General features: G+C 34.0%; 1 protein-coding gene across 3 annotated transcripts in view; it reads right to left on the bottom strand.

Annotated features, from left to right (window-relative positions):
• The window catches only part of N (neurogenic locus Notch protein), a 174156-nt gene that overhangs the window by 12104 nt on the left and 136277 nt on the right, over positions 1-25775 (bottom strand). For all 3 annotated transcript variants that reach the window (XM_089178337.1, XM_089178338.1, XM_089178339.1), the window contains one exon: positions 21091-21273. In XM_089178337.1, the coding sequence (XP_089034463.1) occupies positions 21091-21273 (183 nt within the window). The remainder of the gene's footprint in view (positions 1-21090; positions 21274-25775) is intronic.

Below are 25775 nucleotides of genomic sequence, written 5' to 3'. Positions count from 1 at the left end.
TAATTTGATCGGTAAACCAAAATTCATCTAGTCATTTTAGTATGAATCCAAGAAATTCAAATTATTATTTAATTACATTAATTAACACACACGCACATGCATGTGTATATAAACAAATTTTTTTCTTTCTTTGAAAATGTCGTAGAGACGCGTGCGATACTCTCATCGTGGTAAATGCACACGCACACACACACACACACACGTGCGAGAGATATCACACGCCTTGTATCATAGCTCTGCGATGGTGTTTGGAATCAAGAGATTCCACGCTTAACGATGATACATCGCACTTCTTCGAGGACGATCCAACGATTTGTGGTAATGATCGGAAGCGATGAGCCTTGCCTGTGGAATATCGCGTGCGTAATGTTCATTAAAATGTGGCGCTTCTTGGTGTGATGTCGATGAACTGGCTGAACGAAGAAAAATAGAGAGAAAGAGAGAGAGAGAGAGAGAGAGAGAGAAAGGATAGGAACAACATTTTTTTCATTATCTTTTCATAAAAAGATAGAAGAACAACAAATATGAAAACATTAAGATAAAATGTTACGAGTTTAGTATAGCAATTAATAGAAAAATATTTAATTAATTGAACTTATTAAAGAATATATCGAATATATTTTTAATGGTTGTCTGACTTGAAAAGATGAATAAATGAATAGATAGATACAAATTTGTTAGATATGAAATTTTAATAAAAAAAAAAAAAAAAAAGAGAGAGAGAAAGATCTACAAAGTATATAATTTAAAACATATATACACATGCAGGTGTGATAAGGTAAATTTTAAAATTGATTTTAAACTTGTACATAGATTAATAATATTATTAGGTAATAGTAATTTTATCTTAAAAAGAGCCAAAAGAGAAAACGATGGATTTCTAACTTTAAAGAGAAAGAGAAAGAGAAAAAGAGAGAAAAAGAGAGAGAGAAATGATGTATCAAGATATCTTTCAAAGAAACTGTTGTAACTTTCATTGTAAAAAAGAAGAAATTTTTAAGGAGACCGGTAAAGTTGTGTACGGAGTCGTAGTTTGAAGCTGGTGACCTGGGTGTGGCACACGATCCGTGGAGATCTCGCATATGTGTGCTGAGAGGACCTATTCGAGAACGGCCGTGGCATGCATCGACTACGTCCGGGACTGTGAAACAGCATAATGCTCCGATATCTAACTTCTAAGACTCTTAGTTGGTTCCCTCAAAAGCGACTGTGGAGGAGGATTACGTAAATTCTTACGATTCTTGTCTGCATGATACTCAGAGTTTCTCTTATATCATTCCTAAGAACACGTATATATCTTTTTACCTATATATGTGTGTAATTAATTAAACTTCATTCATGTGGTCGTAGTGGGTTACATTAATCCAATTTACCAATATAAATATTTATTTTCACGCATTATTGTAATTATTTTATATAATATTTATAATTTGATTTAATGTAACGTATTAATTGTTATGTCGATACTTGTTTGTTAGAAGTGTGAATATACTTTTAAGTAATAAGAATATAAAATTAAAAGAAATATATTAAAATTAGATTATATAGAAATGTAAATCTATTATATAAATAGAGAAATATTTAAAATAAAATCTTTAAGTAATCTTTAAGCAAATTATATAAAATAAATATTGATGATAAACGAAGGATATCTTGTACACCAAGAAATCATTAATAACGATCGTGGTTTATCCGTTTGTTAGAGTTTCAATGTAGCTAAGGGATCTTTTCAAATACTTTAACGTTGCCTTCCCTCTTCTGTTTCTTCTTGGCAGTACCTTGACCCTAGATTAGATCCTTGATATCCTGGGGGAATCGAGGATTGAGGATATATCCTGACATATCCGCGTATACACGCGAGCTTTCGCGGACGACGGTTTCACGGCTGATTTACCGCCTCGACTTCTTGGTAATTGTTCGGGGCGTGGCGGCCCGTACGTTACCACACACATATATATATATATATATATATATATATATATATATATATATATATATACATACACGGCAATGTTACTCCAGTCTCCCACGCGCGAAACCAACCCGGGATTTACTGTCGATTCGACAACGACATTGACGGCTCTCGTTTCTTCGTGATCTTTCACATCGACAAAACTTCTAATCAAATCGTTCAATTATAGATTAACAATTCTTCCTATGCAAATAGTTTCGAATAGAGATATTTTCTTTTGTTTCATTATTAAAATAGAGAAATATGTATTTAATTTTTATCATCGATTAGTATTATTTATATATATGTATAAATTGTATCTCGTGGGATAAATGTTTTTAGTTTCATTAAGAGAAAGTATGTTTCAAGTGTTTTAATTTATTATTATGCCTTTATTATTTAATTTATTATTGTGCCTTTTTTATTCTTCCTTTTACGAGTTCGAATTACTTTTCTACTAACACATACTCAAACCAATTCAATACTAACCAAAGAGGTCACCGTTTTAACCCGCCTTTCTGAAGTCAACTGCATACGGATTTTTTGTTTTTCCAAATGGGTCATCCATCCATTTTACTAACCGTCTCTACCATGTTACTTGGACTTTAGTGATCCGATGGGAATTAGTAATTCAACGTGGCTATACCGTTGTGATTTATTATTATGTTTATTATACTTATTTGTTACATTCTACTTTATTCGTTACATTTAGATTATATCTTCAATTTTTATAAATTAGTTTTAAAAATAAATAAATTCATTAGACCGACTAGCATTAATGAACTGACAAGATTGGAGTATTAAAAAAAAAAAACAAAAAAAAAACAAAAACTCGAGCAGAATTAATGGAACGAGTGTATTTCTTTCTTAAATCAACATACTTTCCCCTTTTATGAGTACTCGACAACAAAGTGAAACCAATTCCCTGGACTTTCTTCGGAAGAGTTTAGTAATTGTTGTCGTGATTTTTTTAAAGAATCGAATGGTGGATATCTTTGTGCACTTTCCTTCGAGATGAGAAAAAAAAAAGAAAAGAAATAAAAAAGATATATTAAACGAAGTGGAACAAGCAAACGCCGGATGCAAATCAGGTAGAATGCATTCTGAGAGATTCGGGAGATCGAGAACCGTTTCGTTTCTTTCTTCGAGAGAAGAGAAAAGAAAAGAAGAGAAGAGGATAAAAGAAGGAAAGAAAGAAAAAGCTTGCTGTCTTTTCGCTTGGCGATGAAAGAGAGCGAGAATGTGGGTGTGGTCGAAGATGTCGAGCGTGCGCCGGGTTGCTGCTGTTGCACAGCACAACATCCACAACAACACAGCATCCACAACTCACGACGGCACTTCTCTTCTCTGCTCTCCTGCGCTTCGTAACCTCTATACGAGAAGCCAGGGCCGTGCTTTACCATACTTACGGATCTTTTACTTGCCCCGTTCCTAGACTAACGGTCTCTTCTATCGCATATAGTATATATATATTTCTTTTCTACTCTATACAACAATTCCTATGTTTCCTTTTACATTAGAAATCTCATTTATCGACTCTGCCCTCTTCGTAGTTGCTACGCGTAACGATGGACCATTTAGATACGATTTTAACTTAACATCAATGTAACTGTGCAACTTTCATCGAGAATAAATATCGAAAACTGACAAGGAAGTAGAAGACGGAGCTTTTATTTTATTTTTAATTTGCTTCTATATATCGAATACTTTTGCTCGATTCTATGGTAAGATTTCAATTTATTAACCTTTGTGATGGCAAAAGAGAAAGAACAAAAAATATAAAGGGGAAAAGAAAGGTATAGAAAAAAATCGATTTGTTTTATTCAATGGGGATAATCAGCTAGATGATAAAAGTAAAAAAGATCGAAGGGTCAGAGAGATAGAAACGATGACGAATGGAAAATAGGAAACGTATCGGCAGCTTAATCCAATTAGATTGAAATCTTATGTTAGTATCGACACGACGACTGCCCAATGCTGACACGCTCAAGATTGTGTTCAAACTGCATCTCTGGCGTTTTAATATAATTGGTCGATCCCTTCTCGAAAGGATATCGATCGATATATCAAAAGCGATTAATTGCTTTTAGAAAGAACGATCAAATATGTATATACATACTTTATATTGAAAATGTTTATTGATAAATTCTTCTTCATCATGATAATTAAAGTAACTCTATTGATATTGTGTAATTTAAATATTTGCCCTGTTTAATCTACTCAAATGAAGATACTTAAAAATAAAAACAGTAATATTATACAAACTATATTCACTACGACGAAAACGATTTTAATTACCTCGATCATAAGACGGATTAAAAGAAAGGCAAATAGATAGAAGGAAGGAAGGAAGGAAGAAAGAGAAAAAGGGATGGGAAAGGTTCCTCCTTCGCCGAAGATTGTAATTTATATCATGCTGCGTCGACAGGGCGATAATTACTATTCAAAACTCATACGTGGACTGTGCTGGAAGAGAAGATTCATCAACTATTCTCATAACAAAAAAAAAAAATACTGAAGATATGAAACAATTTGTATCCTACCCAAAGGACACAATTACGAAATATTAATGTCTAATTCGTAATGAAAAAAATTAATATTATCTTTAAATTTAAAGAAAAAATCAATTTGAAACAAATTGAATTTTAATCTGCAACAATTAAACGTTAAAACAACTTTTTGATGGATTCGAAATTTGGATTAAAAAAGAAAAGAAAGAAAAGAAAGAAAAGAAAGCGTCTATTTGAGTATTTAATAAAAATAATTGAAATAGATAAGTAAAAGAAGAAATCGATTGGTATGTTTAATAGAAGATAATAATCAAAGGATAGTGTACAGTTCGGTATGTAGGGTAACGATGCTATTTTATTTTATCAAGTAAGAGAAGTGGCAGCAACTGAGAAGAACTTAGGATAGCGGTACGATTCGGTCGAAGAAGTATCCGCAGCCTCCTTTAGATCTTATGGAAAAGAGAAAGAGAGAAAGAAAGAGAGGGCGAAGGTCGCTCATCGGACATGAACACGCCCGAGTACGACCTACCTTACTTGGATTTGCTGCCATGCAACAAACACGTATCTTTCTGCCCTTTTCTATCCCGCTGCTTGCTACTCTAGGCCTCGCCTATCTCCTTTCAACCGATCTTATGTTAGAGCATCGACTTCGTCGGAGATTCCGTTTGTTGATTTGAATTAACTTAACTTAACTTAACTTAACTTAACTTAACTTTGACGGTCACAACTAATTAAACTAACTGTTTTTGAATAGAGATACATGTAAAGATAAATGTTCTATATTTATATCGATAACGGATAATTCAATTTTATCGTCGATCTTTTCGGATTCTTTTTTTACGATCACGACAACACAATAAACAGAGAATTCGTTTACATGTATATGAATGTCTCAGCGTGTGCACGCCTATATCTGCTAGAAAGTATTTCCTTTTACAGTTTTCGTATTACTTACGAGATCTGTACTCTTCTCTCAATCTTCTATTTTCTGTCATTAAATTCATCAAACGGGACTGCGTTGAAACGCGGACAGCCTTTACTGTAAGTGGATATATCAGGAAGCAATCGGATAGCCGTTAGATCATTCCGTGACTGATTGAAGGAACGATTATCTATATTTCCTATGAGATGCCCAGTTTTACGTATCTGGATACGCCCACGATACTACTTATCCCGAACTTTTAAGAGTTTATTCTGTTAATTATTATCATCAGACCGTAAAATAGAAATTTTCTATCTGATCGTTTCGCGGTACGTTTAAACTTGAATGAAGCTTTGACTTGGTAGAATAACGCGGGTATCTTTTAATTACTGTAATTCAATTATTAGTAATCTAAACTTTTATTTTTTCGTTATTTCATAATAGTTCACTAATAAAATACTATGGAAAAATAATAGATAGGTATGCCACAGGTAATATAACGTTAGAGTTTCACTGAACTAGCACAGTTATTTTGATTGATTCTTTTAAAGGGAAGACAACATTTAGAAAGAGCGATCTCGTTCTTTTATAGCAATACGACAATATCGATGTGGTTATCTAACGAATATGAAACGACATCGCGTTACAGTGAATCGAAATGGTCGTTTAAAAGGAAAAATTGCGTAGAACTCGAATGACCTGACTCGACCTCCGGACTTCACCAAAACCAATCAAGTGCACGGTTTGGAATGCCGCTTTGCTCGAGGTCTTCGACTTCCATTTGTGGAATGAACTCAAAGACCATTTCTTTCTCTCTTTCTCTCTCTTTTTCTTTCTTTCATTCTCCCTTCTTCTATATAGGGTGTATATATATACATGTATATTTTCTTTTAATCTTTGGCTCTCGCAACCTACAACATAGTGCTAGTTCTTCTCCTCACTTGGTATGCAGGCCTGTTCACACTCTATTTTCTTCCCCACATAGGCCAATTTAACTTTAATTGAGATTTTACCTAATCGCGTCCTTGATGAGTTCATCTAGGACTCATCTTTTTCATTCAATTTACATTCAATCCACGATTGAATTATAACTATTAGTAAATGGCTAATAATGATTTATTCGTTATTTTGAAATTAGGATGATGCAAATAAAAATAAGGCACTTTAAATTTCATTCGATTCTGCTATGCAATTTATGAAGTGATTCGTGTTGAAAGGAGAACGATGTTCCTCACAAAGAAGACAAAAAAACAAAATAAAGAAAAGGAAAGATAGAGAAGGAAAGAGAGAGAAAGAGAGAGAGAGAGAGAGAGAGAGCTCATGATTTATGATCATACTGGCTAATTACCATGAGGCTGATTCGGATACACAAGGAGATATAACGGATATTGATTCAATTATCGAGATTAATGGCGGAGAGTTTGCGAGGACGACGAAGATGATAATTTATTACAAAAGTATGTGAGAAAGAAATAAAGAAAGATAGAGAGAGAGAGAGAGGGTGAACAAAATGAAAAATATTTACAAATAATATTTTTCCTCAAAAACGTATGAGTTTGTTGAACAAGTTAACCGATCACGATCGATCTCTTTTGGTAGGGGAGTAAACTTCTTGTCGGTAGAAAATCTCTTTGATCTTTCGCGAGTCGACTGTTAGCGGACATGGCTGATAAGTTGTCACGTGACCCGTCACTGGCGGGTCCACACTGTCCTCGTTACAAATTCGTCTCGCGACAGTTTCTTCGTATGGCTCGTCTTTGTTCGTTTCGCGTGTCGAGATCATCGTTGGATCGTGGAAGATAACTTCATGGTAAGACACACTTAGGCGATATCTCTTGCTTGCTTTTGGCTTCATCCGTCTCCTTGAAGCTTTGAGCGTAGGCTGAATCAGTCGGAGATGGTATTAAGAGGAGTGAAAAGAGACGAAGACGATCGCGATAGTACGATGATCCTCTCTCCTGTTTTCTCTTTTCCACTCCTTCATCTCCTGTCTCTCCTTCTGTTTCTTTTCTTTTTTTTTTCATCCTTAACTCCTTCAGGATACTTGGACCGACAAGAAAAAAGGAGCGGATCTCCTTTGCGAGAAACGTTCAATAATTTTAACGAGCCATCGAGTGAGTCGGTGCGTGCCTGCCACCCTCCCTTTTACACTCACTCCTTCTATCCATCCCTTCCTTCTACCCTCCTCTTCCTTCTTCTTCTCTGACTCTTTCTCCATGTCCTCGGCTTACCGCCTTTTCACGACATTCGACAACGACTTCGTAATTTTAATTGGTATCCCAATATTCGCATACCTCGATGTGTCGCTTGGCAGACAGTTTTTATCTTCTTATTCTATAGCTTTCTCTCTCTCTCTCTCTCTCTCTCTCTTTCTTCTATCTCTTTTCTCTCTTCCGTTTGTCGTACTCTAAATTCAACTCACGTCATCTTGATAATATTCTTATATGCTTGTCTTTCTCTTGTAAAGATATCGATCGCATTTCGTGCGTGTTTGGGGGGGGGGGTTACTTTTTTAAGGTTCGTAAGACTGAAGTATAGACATTGATTTAATAATTATCATTTTTCGTTTCAATGTGTTTCTTTTTGTTCTATAAAAAGAATGTTGAAATCGTACTTGTATGTAAATATAACAATCTTAATTATATTTTTTAAGAGTATCCTATTTTAATATATATACATTTTGAAGTTTTGATATTAACCCTATAAATATTTTATTTAAAACATAATTTATTTTGTATAGAAATAGAAAGAAAAGAATTTCTTATATTTTCTTTAGTTTTTAATATTAAATATATTCAATGATATAATGTAACAAAGAAACATATGAATAACCTTTCGTATTTCACTTAATCATAAAATTGAACGAATACAATTTTGCAAATTAAATGCATACAAGATTGCAATATTAATTATAAATAAAAAAAAAAAAAAAAAGAAAACTTATCTCAAAACCTCGTTTTACCGTCTTTCTTATAAATCTTAAATGTTTCAAAATCGATTCTCAAAGGTGTTCTCTCTCTTTAGGTAAGAGTAACAAGATCAACATACATTACGAATTGATAGAATTTGAGAGGTAACATTTTTTATATGCAGAAAAGATCTGCTCCCGGTATTCGAGAGCTAATTTTCTCGTAGTCGAAGAACAGGGGAGTAAATAAATTCAGGGAATAATTTAGCCCAAGCGAAGGCTCAGGTTCGCGGCGGTAAGCGAGTATGGGCGTGCTGGGATCGAGGATCGAAGCGAGGATATCGAAGCCTGAACCCGTCGGTAGCCTCGGGACATCACGAGAAGAAAAGCACGTTCTCTCTATATTCTTTTTTTTTCTTTTCTTTCTCTCTCTTTCTCTCTCTCTCTCTCTCTCTCTCTTGCTCTTTCTTTCTTTCTTTCTTTCTCTTCGAGGCTCTTTCTCTCCTGGTCCAGCCTTCTATTCTACCTCTTCCACTTTATTCGACCCCTTTAAATGCCTTCTCTTCCTCGTAGTTTCGCGCACGTTTCTCGCCGATTCGCGCAGAACCCGTCCCTCTCCCTCTCCCTCACTCCTCTTCTCTCACTCTCTCTCTTTCTCTTTCTCTTTCTCTTTCTATTTCTTCTGACTTTTTTCGCAGGTGTATCGTAAATTTATTCTCCTTAGTAGAGTCCCTCGTAGATATAACCGATGCGATTATATCCGAAGGACTCGATGGATAATATATTGCAATATTATTTGATCATAACTGTGAGCAATATGGGAGGAGGCTAACACCTCTTTTGAATTCATCTTGCATCCTTGTATTCTATTGTAGGAGACAAATATTCTTTTAAATCGAAACAAATGATAAGCGTTTAAGAATTAAATATTACATGTGTGTGTGTGTGTGTGTGTTTCAATTAAAAAAAAGGAAATAATATTAAAATGTCCAATTCTCGTTTATGTTCGTATTAAAATTTAATGACAATCAAATTTATCCGATATAGAATTCTTGAAATAACATATAAGAGCTTGTTAGCGGCATCGACAAAGGAAAGCATTCGAATTTGGTTTTACCAATGAAGACGTTCACGCTCGAGAGAGAGAGAAAGAGAGAGAAGAAAAAAAGAAGATACAAATTTGTAAATAAAATAAAAAAGGAGACAAAACAACTGTTTATTATCTTTTCTCCGTCTTCATGGCCGAACTTCTTCTCCTTCTCCTTCTTCTTCTTCTTCTTCGTCTCCTAACTCGCAACAATGTTCAAGGATTTTGCTTCGTGTGCGCTTGCGATGCTATCGAGAACGTGTATCCTTTACACACCGTATACGACCGGTTACCGTGGTAGCTCATTAAAAGTCTTCGCTCGTGGACCGAAAGAGAAGAGGCTGGAGAAGGTGTAAGAGAAGATGAAAGAAAATGAGAGAAAGGGAGAAAGATATATACTACAGAAGGTGTACCCTCCACCGCATCCGTTATTATTATCTATCGTGCTTTGCTCGTGTCAGAATGTCAGAACGAAATCACGACGTGTCGTCGACGTGTACGTTCGCTCATTCTTTCCTGTGTCATTCGTTGCGAGTGTTCGATTAACCTCAACTATGTAGATGACATAAAGAACAAACAAAAAAAAAAAACAAAATAAGAAAGACAGACAGAATCGAAAGATATACTTTTAAAGTGTCAATACTAAATTTGTCATTTTTAATTATCACCTGTACTCGTATCATTGAATATATTTTTCGCTATACTTAATATTCATTTTGTTTCTGTTTCTTTTTTTTTCGTATAAAAATGACAAATATTTGTACCATATCTTGTTACAGTAAATATACTGTGTCAGTGTACTTATGATAATACTTCGTAGTACAAAAAATTTGAGACAATTTTTTTTTTTTTTACAAGGGATGAAAATATTCTGAACTTCTTTGATGATTTTTTTCGAAATGTATAAAGATAAGATAAGACATTTTATGTGCTTCTTCACGAGCATGTAAAGTTGATATCGGTGAAGAAGAAATGGAAAACGAAAAGTTGAGATCGGATGAAAGTTGTAGTTGCGGATAACAATGTGCCGAGTTTGCGAGAAACAATGGTGGTCTGCATCTCTTTCTTGTCTGTTTCTATGAAGTTCTATCTATATCTGTACCAAGAAGAAGAGATGGGCATGGAATGTCTGCACGTAGCATACCCGATCCTGTCCCTATCGACCTGTGGTGTTGTTCTTTTCAAAGTTGCTCTCGTTAAGTCCTTTAAAGGCAACGGATGTACGACGATGCTGTCTACCAAGAAAGGTAGAGTACGTCAGAACGTTTCCAAGAATCTTGGAATTTTCTAAATTTGTACGATCTATGTTCTATATCTATCGTTATCGAATAAAATTATTTATTTGTTTTTAGTGATAGACAGAAGGTCATTTTCTTCAGTATATCAATCCTTTATAGATTAATTTATTTACCTATATACAATAACATTAACTATAATATTATTTATACAAATACAATTATATTATAGAAATCATTTATTTTCTAATGATAAAGTTAAAAAAAAATAAAATTAAAAAAATGTAGATAAGTTAGTATGTTATTTAAAATGAACAAAGTATTAAGATATAATAAATAATATTATGTGAAAAACATAACGTCTATCAATCAACTAAATCCCAAAATAAAAATTTCGATCGGTAACTTTGTAGCAAGGCTCAAATAAGTATAAATATTTGATACTAGAGAGAAAGTGGTATCGATCGGGTGAGGTTAAAACGATCGATTCGCGGAAACTTTAAGAAGATGAAACAGAATGAATTCTCTCGAACGAGAGAAAGAAAGAAATAAGGAGAGGGGAGAGGTCATAGTACCGGGGGCACGAGATTATCGCCCACGAAATCTGCATAAGCAAAAGTCGTGAACCATTAGAGTGGTCGGTTTAAAGGCGATTTTATGGCGTCCATAAACCACTGTGCCCTCTCTATAGCTTTTGTATTACGCAAGAATCAAGATCGTCAATGTATATGTGTGTAGACCGTCGATCGGCAGGTGTTTCATTTCACTCTAGTCTTCTCTCATAGATAATACTAAATTAAGAGAGAGAGAGAGAGAGAGAGAAACAGTGTTAATCTTTTATATTTTTATGTAATTTTTAAGTATTGAATCAAAACGTTAAATAATGTCGAAATTTTCAATTAAAGTTATTTAATATTGACATGTTTTTTTATTTACAATAGATATAAATTATGAAAAATTGTATACATTATTTATTAGCTAATACAGTATAAATTATACTTAGCATAATATGGTATATTTTTATTATAAATTTCACATGAAGTAACGTATCAAGACACGAGAAAAATTGGATTATAAAGGTTTAAAGAGAAGACATAAAAAAAAATAATAAAAAAAAATACAGAAGCAACGAGTTCAAAATGATACTTACGGATTTATATTTGGAGGCTCAACGGGATACTAAAGAGATTTAATGGAAGAACTTTCCGTCTATCTTCCTTGCTGTCGAAATAATTTACATTCGTCGTTCAAACGTATTTCCCTTTTTCCCTAACAAGTACTATCTAACTTTGTGTCCCGTAGAGAAAGACAGAGAGAAGGAACGAAACCATCAACATTTTTAAGATCTAAACCATCCAACTTTACGATTTCTCGTGGACCGTAAATTCGAATCAATGGTAAGACCTGAATAAATAATAATCTTGATGCGATGTTGTTGCGCGAGAAGGGATAAAATCTTGATTTCTCGGTGGTTCGACCATCAAATAGAATCGATCGTAAAAACGTATTGGTCGAGAAAAAAAAACATATGCACGATACTCAAGAACTATGTAAAATAATAATGATAATATAATGAATAAAAAGGTTTTCTTGCACGTGGTCATTTAACGTTTTCGTAGTACTAAAATTGCTACCGGAAATAACGATGATCTCCAAAGTGAATCGTTCGCCGCTAAGTAGGATAAAACCAAAGAGGACGTCGTAATTTAATTGAAAAAGGAAACGAGAGAGACAGAGAAAGAGAGAGAGAGAGAGAGAGAGAATAAAAGAAGAAGAAGAAGAAGAGATATAGCATAAGTGCGGTTCTTCTCGATCGAAGTTGTGCCGAGCAAGTAAGCCGCAGGACGAGTTCGAGAGCGAGTTCGGTCGCAAGAGCACTCATCGAGAAAATCGTTCTGCCGCAGATAAAGTCGTGAAAGAGGAAGAAATTCGATAAAAAGAGGGGAGACGAAGTAGCAAAAGAGGAAGACAAAAAAAAAATAACAAGAAAAAGAAGTAGTAGTGGTAGTAGTAAGAGGAAATAGGGTAGCACCGCACGCGAGGAGCCAAGGTGAGAACGATCGGAAAAAAAGATCGAGAAAACAACATCGGATATTATTATTATTATTATTATCATCACTGTTATTATTATTATTATTATTATTATTTGGATCTCTTTTTTCTTCTATATCTATAAGGATTTCCATATTAAATGATCAAGACAGTATCATTACACGATTCCACAAATATAATTTATACTTTGGTATCGAAACACACACATTATCAAGTAATAGTATTTGCATGATTTTACTTCGAATCAATTTAATCGAAAATAAAAATTATACATTGAAATATTTTATGTATTAAAATTAATTAAACATTTAAAGATAAATTTATTTTCTATTATAAGTATTATTATATCGTCAAGCTAGTATTACATGTACTTTTATTCATATTTCTCTTCCACGACGATCAAATGTATTCTGTTAATTCGTTTTGGGAAAGCTACCGTAAGTAATACGTTCGACGTAGCACACACCGAAATTTATGCATTATTTAAATTTTAAATTCATGGAAATAAATACATATACATACATATATATATATATATAAACATACACATATATGAAAGAAACGTTTAAAAACGTGCTCGCAAAGCAGGAGAACGAAAAGTTTGCTCTTTCTGTAGCTGATCCACCTTTTTTTCTCTTTCTCTTTCTCTTTCTCTCTGTCTTACTCTTTCTTTCTCCATATTCTTACTCCTTTTACATACTCGACCACCGAGAACGTATCGCGTTTAAACGATTCGGGCGACATTCCTGGTCGCGCCAGAAACGTCTCCTCCGTTTCTCTTTAATAAGATGCTTCGAGGCGAAGTGCACTTAAGCCGAACATGTCGAATATGCGAGAGTCGGGGGGAAGGGAGGGTGTTTTCGCGTAGCCCTTTTTCTTTCTTTCTTTCTTTCTGCAGTTCATGTTCGGATTCGAAGGGAGAAAATGAGAAGAATCGTGGAGGCGAACAGCTATTAGCATTTTAAATAGGAACAACATTTCGGCCCACAAGTAAATTCTTCCTTCTTTCTTTATACTCCCACTCTTCGCTCTGTTTCTATTTTTTTGTTCGTTTGTTTTATTATCTTCTCGTTATTTCGTTATAAATCTGTAGGAAACTGTTTTTGTTTATTAGATTTACTATACGTTGTCGGAAGTCTATGATAACTAGCCAATAAAATTATTCTTGCTTGGAATAACTTTTCTCATAACAGCATCTAAGATCGAACGTTCAAAAGAGAAAGAGAGAAAGAGAGGGGGGGGGTGGAAGGGAAAGAGAGAAATTCGTAGTAATTCAATTTTTTTTCTATCATCCTCTGCACCTTTGAGTGCAACTCGCTCGTTACGATAAACTGCACGGAACGCGGTGATTCGCCTTGCGGCTTTTCGAGAGAATTGAATCGTCAAAAGTGATTTGTTAGATAATCGATTGCAGTTGATGAGCCGGATCGTGAGAAATAGAATTTCGTTTGGAAAACAAGTTCAACGAGTCTAGTTTGTATTTTCTTGGACAAGTGAGTTACATGAAAAGAAAAAAAACAGAAACGAAAAACGATAATAGGATCTATTCAACAATTCGTTCTCAATTGATTTTAAAAAGATTCGTTAAACGCGATAAGATACATTTTTACCTGTTATCTTCGTTTATAACGTTAGTTGCATCGACATTCAGGAATTAATTAAAAAAAAAGGAGACATTCCTTACGTTGACGTTTGTTAAAAGAAAACGTTGAACGTTATAGAGGAATCTGGTTCCTGTCGTTCCAGTTCTCTCTTTCAAGATTGAAATTTTTCATCGCCAGATGAAAGGATGATAGAAGAGAGAAGGAAGGATAAAAGATAAATGGATGACAAAGACGGTCACCGTGAAACGATCGCCGTGTCGAGCTTATCTTCATCTTACCGGTAGCAGAAGGAGCTTCCTTTACTGATATGTAAGTAAGTACACAAGTACGCGTATAAAACGTGTCTAAGCCTGCTTGTCTATTCGTCAAATGCTCTCCTTCACCGAACAACTACTACTCGTCATTCTTCCTATCTTTCGATCTTAGATTGTAGCTCCTATCTCCTCTTCTTTCTCTGTTTCTTCTTCAACTATCATCGTCATACGAGATCAAGCTATGAGTGTAACGGTATACGTCGATACTTTAAAACGATGAGAGTAAATATTGATGATAACCAAAGTTCGATCGATCTTATTCTTGACAATCTTGACAAAACTAAAAACACATTCGTTAACATCGTCTAACTGTGAAACTTCAAATGCATTGTCCAATAGATATACATCTTTTCCCATTTTTTTCGATAATCAATAAGATTTGATTTCTTTTATAATTTTTCTTCTTAAACAAACGTGACAAATATCGTATCTCGAAAGTATTAAAGATATAAAGATATATTTGTTATAATATAAAAATAAATTATATATATATATATATATATATATATATAAATTATTCATAGATAGGTCTGATTAATTTGTGATAGAACATTTTACTAATTATTTTATACTTTCGGTCGTAAAAATAAATATTGAAGGATACAAAGAAATTTATAATAAAATAGAAATAAATGATATACGACTGAAATAAAATATTCGCAAGGAATAAAGGATATCTATTATTTAAATCGTATTTATCATCCAATGATTATAATAAAATATTATTTTCGAATGTACATTGCTGTAATAAAAATAAAAATAAAATAAGAAAGAAAATAGAAGAAGGATAAGAATACTCGGAGCAGAAGGAACATGCTATCTAAGAGGCGTAGTATGTCCATCTCCTTCTCGATAAGCATACATCACATCGTCCGTAGCTAGAAGATAACTCAAGAGAAGATGTCTAGCGCGTATGTACCGAGTTATGCTTCTGAAAAAAGCGACCCACGCATGCAAACCAGATCTCTCGTAAGAACGTCTGGAAGTCCTGAAGGTTTCAAGAGTGACCGATGTCGGATCATTCAGGAAGAAGACAAGAAATGTATCTTGTTATGCGAGGAAGAAAATACACGCTTCTACTTATTCATCAAATTAAACGATCACGCATTAATCCTATTATGTTTATTCATTAATTTCATTGCAAAAACAAATAACATGATTACTTTGATTTTTAACACGTAAAAAAAGAAAATTATAAATAAGAACTTCGGGCTGGGAAACGATTGAAATCTATTTGCAAGGATGTGATTTAATGTAAAATAAAAAAAGAAATAATAGACGAATCTCGATCGGAATTTCGTCTTATTTACTGGCTAGAATCTCATTTGTGGCGCTCGATGATCCGAACCAATTTAGATGGCAACTTTCAAAGAGTCGGCCTCGTTTAGTCCTGTCTTCACGTGAAACCAAGAGGAACGAGAGATAGACTTGGATAAGACTTGGAAAGCTAGAAAAAGAAAGAGAGAAAGAGAGAGAGAGAGAGAGAGAGAGAGAACGCAGATCGGTCGGATAAAGTCTACGAGTTGGAGGACCATTGCACAGGATCTAGCAGGAGTGTTGCTTAAGAAAAGATAGAATCTCTCACTGGACTTTGCGTTCTTATTTTACGTTACATACGCGCAGACTCGCGTTTATATGGCTGTCCGTGGCCTTTTGACATCCTAGGAATAACGAGAAACTTTGTTTTTTGCAAAACGATATTGGAATGTGATATCGATCGAATCAAGAGTTTATTTTTTTTTTAAATTATCTATATTGTTTTCTTTCAAGTTACGTTCAAATACGATTATCAATAATTATTAGATAGTATAATAAATATCATTATAAGAAAGATTATTACAATAAGATGATATTTTATAATAGGAATTTATAGTTTTATCATTTTACATAATTATTAAATTCTTTAACTGTTATTATAAATAAATAAATAAATAAATATCATTTTATTGTACAACGATATTTACATAGTTACGAATCGACTTAATAATTATAGATAAAGAAACAATATTTCTAAAATATAATAGTATTGTACAATAATACGATCATTCGATTAATTCTATGTTTTTCTTTCTTCTGTGCTTTATAAATTCATAAGAAAAAAAATACAGAAAAAAAAATAAGACTAATCGACGATGAAAAAGAGAAGTCGAGCAACTTAAGAAGAACTGGTCGATTAAGTCGCATTATCGGCCGGATCGATTAAAAGATCGATTGACTCGACGTATCAAACGATTATCCCCTGGAGATCGTGCGTTTAACGTTCATAATATACTCTTGTAGAAGAGAGAAGAAAAGGAGTGCAAAGAGACGCAAAGAGAATAAGAGAAAAATAGAGAAAGAGGGTTGCAATGAACGAAGAGAAAGAAATAGGGAAAGAGAGGAGGAAGAGAGAAAGGAGAGAGAGAGAGAGGAGAAAGAGAAAGAGATAGAGCTCAAATAAGAGCTGAGAGATAACAGAACGTGGCAGCCATTGTCCAACGTGGACAATGCAAGGCTGCTGGGATTGTGCTAGGAGCAATCTACATCTTCAATAATATATCATGCTCTTTTCTTTCTTTCTCTCTCTTTCTCTTACTCGAAGTAGCAGAACCGCTTCTTTGGATCGCATAACTGCATCAACCATACATACATACGTATATTCGGCTTCTTGTGTCGGTGATACAAGCATAAAGGTCTTCTTCGCAAGAACGAACGTACGGAGATTTACTCGCTCACACATACACATACATATATACATGTATATACATATGAATGTTACGAAGAGATCTACTGTGCTGAGAAAGAAAGAGAGAGTATTGAGATATCTCTTATCCGGACTCGGAAGAGTAAGACTCCTGAATGTGTCGTTTCATAAAAGCTGGACCCTAAAAAAGGACGAAGTTAAGACGAGAAAATAGCCACGATATACATACATACATACAAATAAGTATATACGTGCACACGTCTTAAACCGCAAGTCGACCAAGTTTGCACTGTGCGATTACGCTCCTTTATTCTTTCTTTACTTCTTACTTTCTTACCCTCTCTTTCTTTCCTTCTCTATCTCTTTCTAGGCGTTTTTACGAAGAGAACTGAGCTCGCAAAAGTACTCGCATACATGTGTTCTTGCTCGCGCGAGGACAGGCCTCTGTTGACTGCTACTAGCGAACTGGAGAAACGTGAACTCGCGTTCCGTGTGAACACCTGGAAGTGTAACTCGCGAGATCGCGATGCGGATAACATTGTTTCGTCGTATATAAAGGAATCGTTTTATATTTCTTTCTCTAAATGTTTTTATATACGTCTATCTATATGTTTCTTTTTTTGTTTAGTTTTTTTGTTTTGTTTATATTTAATCACTACGATATGATGTCAACTTTTTCCTATCATATCTTTATTTCTATCGAAATTAATTCTCGAAATTCGAAGTTTCATGTCTCCTACGAAATGTGTCAATTTCTGATTATTCTTCATTGGATGAAAATTATTAGAAAAATAATCGTTTAATTGGCAATTTAATATCAAAGAATCGTTTGTAGAATATTTTCTAGTGAATACTCGCGTTAACATTATGAATAGCAATCAGTAATCATTCAATCGATGACGAGGATTGACATGAAATGAATGAGGATATTCAAAGATCACCAGTATGTGGTCATTTTCAAATAAAAAGTTAATATTACCGTAGAATTTAATAGTTGAATTAAGATCCTTGATGAAATAGAAAAAAGAAATTAATTTATCAGTAATAATATCTAATTGTAAATTAATTCATACGTATGATTTCATTTTTGTGTTTAAAAATATAATTATTAGTTTGTATCTCAAAAAGGAATTAACTCTTAATTTTTCATAAGAGATAATTATAATTGAAAATCTATAAAGATTAATAATCAAAACATTAATTATCAAATTTTCGTTAATTTACCGAACAAGTTCGTGTCAATAAAAACGAATTTCTTTTTCATTGAACTTGGTAATGGTATGTATGTTCAAAAGAGGAACGGTCCGATTCGTCGAGCAAGTATGTTTTTAGATCGTGCAAAAGAAAAAGAAGAGACAGACAGGGAGAAAGACAGAGACAGAAAGAGAAAGAGAGAGGAAATCCTTTCTCATTACGAAAATGCAAGCCGAGACGAAGAAGGAGAGCCATAAGGGATTACAAAGGGCTTCCATAGAGATTCTCTCTCTCTCTCTCTCGCAGGTTCGTCGTGCAAAATCTTGAATGCCCAAAGATCCTCTTTCCTCGAAGCTCTTAGCGCTATTTAGCGGATCCTTTTACGGGACAGCACGTCCCAACAAGAAAGGCGAACGGTCCGATGAAGGTACGAAAGGAGAGGACGAAAAAGGGAGGAGAGGTCAGCGGTGAAAGAGACGACAACGAAGAAGACGAAGAAAACGAAGGAGAAGAAGTAGCCTAAGAAGAAGAAGAAGAAGAAGAAGAAGATGGAGCCAAAGGTGGAGGTGGAGTACCAAAATGGCGATGGAACGAGTCGAGGGACAAGATAAGCCTTTGTACTCAGAGACGGGAGGCCACAAGAGAGCCCGGAGCACCACCACCGGATCCTGTCTCATCTCGGTCTCATATTTCGCGAGTCCTGCTATCATATTTTACTCGGCCCTTCCCCTTTTCCGCCACCCTGATGGCCCATGTGTGCACCACCAAGCTCTTCCTTCGCCTGCCGTCTTTCTTTTCTTTTTCTTTTTCTTCTTTATTTCGTTCCTTCTTTTTTCTTTTTCTTTTCTTTTTTACTCTCTCGCTTTACGGATCGTCGAACGTCTCTGTCGGAACCCCTTCTTTCATTCGAGAAAGAGAAAAGTTTGACAAAGGAAGCGAAAGTTGAATTAAGCAAAGTTAAGAAAAATTGGATGTATTCTTTCAATGGATCTGTGAAATATGTTTTATTCGTCGAAGTAATGATTAATAATGTGTAATGAACGAAAGAATAAATCTACTCGAAAATATTTAATAAAACGAATTTAATCTTTGATGCATTATGTTTATCGAACTATGCAATTAATTTTTGTTCTTTTTTACATATTAAAGTTATTCAATATTTTAAACTTACGAACTCGTTCTCCATCCGATTATCATAAGATTTCCGTTCGTTTGTACACAAAGATTTGAGCATCAAAAGAGGATGGTCCCTCGGTAACACGAAACGAGATTAAATTTTGATACGAACGGACGCGAATTAATCGGTCACGCTCGAATGGCCGAATAAAGCGGTTCCGGTTAAATAATAACCCTTGTTTTGATATGCTAATGAACGCATATCGATCTTTATTTCTCTCGAAAAATCTTTATCGATGAAAAATTAAAAAAAAAAGAGAACACGAAATAAAATTGTAATCACAATTGAATGAAATTAAAATTTCGAATGCGAAATAAAATGAAAATTTTATTAAAAAAAAAAAAGGAAAAACTGGATATAATTTGTAATTAATTTAAGAAAACTTTTTTTTTTTTGAGAAAAATAAAAAGAAAAAAAGAGGAAATTTAAACGTTACGATGCTGATCGTCATCGATCGATAATATCTATTAATCGTTTAAAAGAGGAATTTTTAAAAGAGGAAGTAAAGAAAAATTGATCGGTCGGACCCTAAAATTAAGGGTCTCCGCGAAGAACGTGTTAAACAATTAAGCTTGGCTTACACTTGGCTTGCGAGGTTAAAAGATCGAGTGAATCCACCTCAGACTGCATATTCTCTCTTAACACTAACTGTACTGTGTGGCGCTATAGCTCTCTCTCTCTCTCTCTCTTTCTCTCTTTCTCTCTTTTTTTACTTTGTATCATCAGATAAATTCACGAGTCGTGGGGCTGTCATCTCGGAAGAATTTACCGACGACAACGTACGAACGTGCATTCGTAATAATTAATTTTTCTTTTCAAAAATAACAAAAAAATAAGAAAATATATTTTCCGTCATCTCATAAGGTGACTTATCTCTTATTTACATATTTTTATACTACACATATCTATATAAAATTTAAATTAAAAAAAAAATGTAAAACAATTAATATAAATATTAAACAATACTGTATAATTTAAATAACGTATGTAATGTTGTAATAATTAATATATTCTTCAACACTAAACGTACCATGACCGATTTTTAAATTATAATATAGTGCTATTTAAATGAGTCAAGAATTCTTATTGCATAAATGAAATATTTTTTGCTATACATATGTCTTTTTGAGGACGAGTCATTTCATATTCGCAGTTTTAAAAATAGTTATACATAAAGTACGGTAAGTTTAGTGTTAAAGAAACTGATGAAAAATTCCATTTGACTCTAAAATAATTATTAACATTATCAACTACTTTGTATTACTGTCGTGTACGTAAAGGTTGAACAGATCGTAGCATATAAAATGCTATGTTCGAAGATAGAAATATATCAAGACGTTTTGTATACGCGAGGAAATACGTGGAAAGCGAAATTTACGACTATGCAAAGAAGAAGAAGAGAGAGAGAAAGTAGTATTGCTGAACGTGTTTGTCGTATAGAAAAGGAACTTACCGGGCATACAGACGCAACGAAATGTTCCAGGATCGTCCAAGCAGGAACCGTCGTTTTGACAAGGGTGGGACTCGCACTCGTTCACGTTCGTTTCGCATCTCGGTCCTGTGAATCCTTGCGTGCAGTTGCAAGCAAAGGATCCGGGCGTATTCACGCAAATACCGTCGTGCTCACAAGGAGAACCTACAACAAGAAAAATCAACAAAATTTATGAAGACAAATTTATGTCAAACGTGTACAAATTCTTTCCAAAGTATCCAACCATTTTTTTGGAAATTAATTTAAATTTATTCAACATGTGCCTTTTTTTTCTTCAACAATTCCTTGAATTTTAAGATAATATAATATAGTATAATAATAATTAAAATCTATTTATATATTTAGAAAGTAATAACAATTTTTCTATTATTATTTATTTATTTTCATCATTTGTTCTCTGTTAACTTAGATCTAATTACTTTTTATTTTTTGATATCAATGCCAGTATATCACTTTAAAAGCAATTTATAGCTAATACTGGTTCCATTGATTTATTTTATTATTTAAATATAACTTCAGGCCAAGTGATGACCTTATAGTGCACAGAAGTAATAAAATAATATTTGTTTAATAAAATTTGAACGGAATAAAAGAAACCAGATTCCGCGTTAAGCAATTTTATTATATTATGTATAGATAATATACACGTATTCCCTGTTACTTATTTAAAAAATCATAATTATACGAACAAGAAATATTCTCAAAATGTGCAATGCGTGAAAGAAATATTCAATCTATAATAAATATCTTGTTTGAGATCCTTTATTCGATTGAATTGGAACGTCTCCAAAAAATTCCTCGTGTGGAGGTTGCCGCACGATAAGGTTTGTTACGTTTGTATCCATAGCGGAGAGTCGAAGTAAAGTGAAAGTTGAGAATCGTCCAGCTAAGCGACGTCTCTCGGGAAAGTTTTTTTCCCACGAATAGCAAAGATCGAAGGTGCTCCTTTCGAAGGAAGGAAGGAATGAACGAATGAACGAATAAACGAATAAATAACGAGAAAGAAAAAGAAAAAGAAAAAGAAAAAGAAGAAGAAGAATTGATAGAAAAAGAAATAAGATAAGAAACGAAAGCGATTGAAGATCGATCGTCCTCGAAAGGGAAGACCCGAGAGTCCTGATCGTCTTCCATCTCCTTCCGTCTTCTTCGAGAAACGAGAGATTGCTAATTAAAACTGTCGCTGTGGTACAGACGAGAGTCGCATAATAATTAATAGCGAAGGAGCGGCTCGCGGTAAGGTCCGTGTAAGGTCTTAAGGTCCGTGTAAAGTTGCAGGTGCGCAGCTACCTGTAGAACCGCTCGCGATAGCACAATTCTCTCCCCCTTAATTGGTTAACTCGATGAAATTTTTCGAACGAGTAGAGCTAGTTCGTTTGTTTTTTTAACGAGAAAGAAAAATAAAGAAAGCAAAAGAGAGGAAGAAAATAAAGAGAGAGATAGAGAGTTCCATTTCGCCAATGGAACCTCTTTTTTCGCTCTCTTACATGCTCGTGCTAATTGCAATAGGATAATTACTACGATCTCTTGCTCTACCACCTGTCCAAGACTTCAAAGATTCCTTCCTTCTTAAGAAACATAACGAGAGTTGGGCCTTCTCATAAGGTTTACCTCAGAGCACTGATACACATATGTACATTGATATGTATATACACTTATACGGAGGTTTCTCCATTGCGTTCTTTTAACCGCATTTCGAACTAACGAGTAAAATGTAGTGCGTTATAAAATCTTTCCTCTTCGTCTCGTCGATGGCCTCGTATGGCAGAGAGCAACAAAACAACAACAGCTTAAACTCTACCGATACTTACCGATAGGAGAATTAAAAAAAAAAAGAAAGAGACGAAAGGTATGCTCTCGTTTAAGAGGATAAAGTGATTAATGTTGGAGAGTTTAAGTTAAAAGAAAAAGTGAGGATTTATTGGAAAAGATCGTGTAAGGTTGATAATGCTATAAATGTATTTTCTTGTTTTTACGCTTCGAAGGGCACACCATATCGATTGCTTGAATTCGAAAGTGGTAAAAGAAGATAAATAAAGAAAGAAAGAATTAAATAAAGAAATAGAGAGAGGGAGATAAAGAGAGAACGTTCGATCGAATAAATAAATGAGATATTTTGTAAAAGGTCAGAAATGGAGAGAAGTGGATCGATTTCTTTCCAAAGAGGCACCGCCGCGAGCCTCCGGTAATTCGCCGATGGTTTTTCCGGACTAACGTAATTGCCGTGGCTGACGTGCGAGTGCATCTCTCGAGAGTTTGTCGAGAAAGGGAAGAATGAGAAGGAAAGAAAGAATGAAAGAAAGATAAAGAGAGATAGGTAGAAGTGGAAGAAGAAAAGTCTTGAAACTTGGTCGCGTCTTGAAGACTCTCTGCAAGAAACGCATTGCTTCGTCGTGTTTGCAATCGAGCTACCTGGACTTGAGAGATGAACGAATCGTCGTCCTCGCTGGAAGGTCGACTTTAGATGAAGTTGACCTAACCGTCTTTGGAAAAACTTTCAAACGTGCACGATAGGAAATTCGAACCGTAACTATGCGTTTATATATAATATGTATTTACAAAGGTATGTGTATATATTTATCTTATAAATCCGACTTTGTTTGAAGGAAATAATTATATTTTCCCTAGAATACTTCTTTTATATATATATAAAATATTAAAATAGTAAATATTTATGTACCGTCCAAAAATTATTAATAAATAATATAACATACATTTGCGACTATTATAACATAAAAATAACTGAAATTATATTAATTTGCGCTAACTGGGAACACTTGTATAACAAAGATCCAAACGTAAAGTAACCCGATATTAACTTTTACTATATCAGATTAAAAATAATCCAAAAGAGACATCCGAGGTTATTAACTAATGCGAAAGAAGGAAGGAATCAATTTAAGAGAATACGGGAGCAAAAGATTAGACGTTTTTCGTGAGTGCTTTCCATCAGAGACACAAGAAATGTTTTTTTTTTTTTTAAAGGAAGCAGGTAAAACTTTAGGGTCCTATGGCCCTTATACGGAGTAACGTTGCCACCCAGTCAGGTATTCGTCGACACTGCCTTCTTCTCTTTGGTGTCGGCTTACCACTGTCGAGGCGGCAGCGTTGCCGAATTTCGCTTGCCAAATAACAATGGCTCTTTGTTTAGTCGGCGAGTAAAGTATGCTGGAGATCGAAAATCGACTTTGGTTGAGGTTACCATGAAAAAGGATTTCGTTACGTGTCCTTTACAGCTAAGCGACGTCGACCTGCTGTATAATATTATATTATATTATGTGGTCCCAAAATAGTGTCTCGGTTTTTCTTCCTTGTTAGTAAGTTTCGGTTTTACGTACATAATATTTATCATTTTATATTATTTATTTTACTAAAATAATACACGATGGATCATCTTATTTATTACATCGTAAATAAATCAGCAAAATAAATCATCATAAGAAATACAAAATATTATGTATGTTAAACTAACTATAAGAAACTTTTAAATTAATCTAATAATTTATCTCTATTTTATATCGTGTAATTCTGTATGCATTATATGTACCTATATGTTACAGTTAATGTAGAGAATTCGGGCATTGTATAGAATGCCTAAAGGATTTTGATCAATCTAGAATGTGTTGAGTATGAGAAGGAGAAGTAGGAAGGAGCAGCTTTTAAATTCGTGTAAGTGAAACAAACTATGAAAATTGAAAAATTAGTTCTCAATGTTCTAAACAAGTTTCAGTTATTCTTTAAAAAAGCCTGATGCAACTTGAGGGGAGAAACGTTTTTTCTAATATAGAAAAAGGCACAAATTCAATTCTGGATAATTGAAGATATATATTTTTATTATGTTACTATAAAGGTCAGTATGGTGGTACTTGGTTTTTGTTAAGAGTTTTGATGTTCTTCCTTTTAACATAAGATCACTTCGCCTCTCCCCTTTCATATTCTAAACAAACATCCCTTCTATTTACGAAAAATCCTATTATAACGTTTTAAAAATATACTCATTCTTTATCTTATCTTTATTATTTTTGGAGAGTACTTAACATCTATCAAGTTTTTACCTGTTGACCCAACGAATATTAATCAAATATCTTTTTCTTATCTTCTGAATTAATATAATTATATTCAAGTACACCCAATGAACCAATACTTGATATCAAGTACTTTGATACTCGTATCTAAGACTTTGATTAACAGCCGCTGATGATAGTATCATGGATCTCTTGATTTCAGTAATAATGACAATAATAAAAGAAAAAAGAAATGAGAAAATTAGATATATCAAAAAACGGCATGCCCACTGGGCCAAATGTTTTTCAAAAAAATCCAAAGCGAGACCGAACATCTAATAATTATGCCCAGTGGCCATTAATAAACTAATCCTTGAAGAATTCTTGCTTGATGATTGAGAGCAGCAAGGAGTCCACGGTTGCTTTATCGAAGCCCAGAATCTTCCAGTGCCAGAGGCAATGTTGGAGGACGATGGATAGAGGGCAGAAGAAAGAAGAGGGCTATAATTCAACATTTGTATATATGTATGTCAAGAAATTAAAATGAAGAAAAAGACTAATTTTAGGAATTAAAGAGCATATACATTAAATATGATATAATTTCAAAAGTAACAATGTAATATAAGATGACGTAATTAATGATTA

Source organism: Polistes dominula, unplaced genomic scaffold (assembly GCF_049000335.1).
Source record: "Polistes dominula isolate Pdom_NZ unplaced genomic scaffold, Pdom_raw_medaka contig_77, whole genome shotgun sequence".
NCBI lineage: Eukaryota > Metazoa > Arthropoda > Insecta > Hymenoptera > Vespidae > Polistes > Polistes dominula.
Note: the sequence above shows the minus strand (reverse complement) of the source record. Positions and strands in the feature narration are given on the sequence as shown.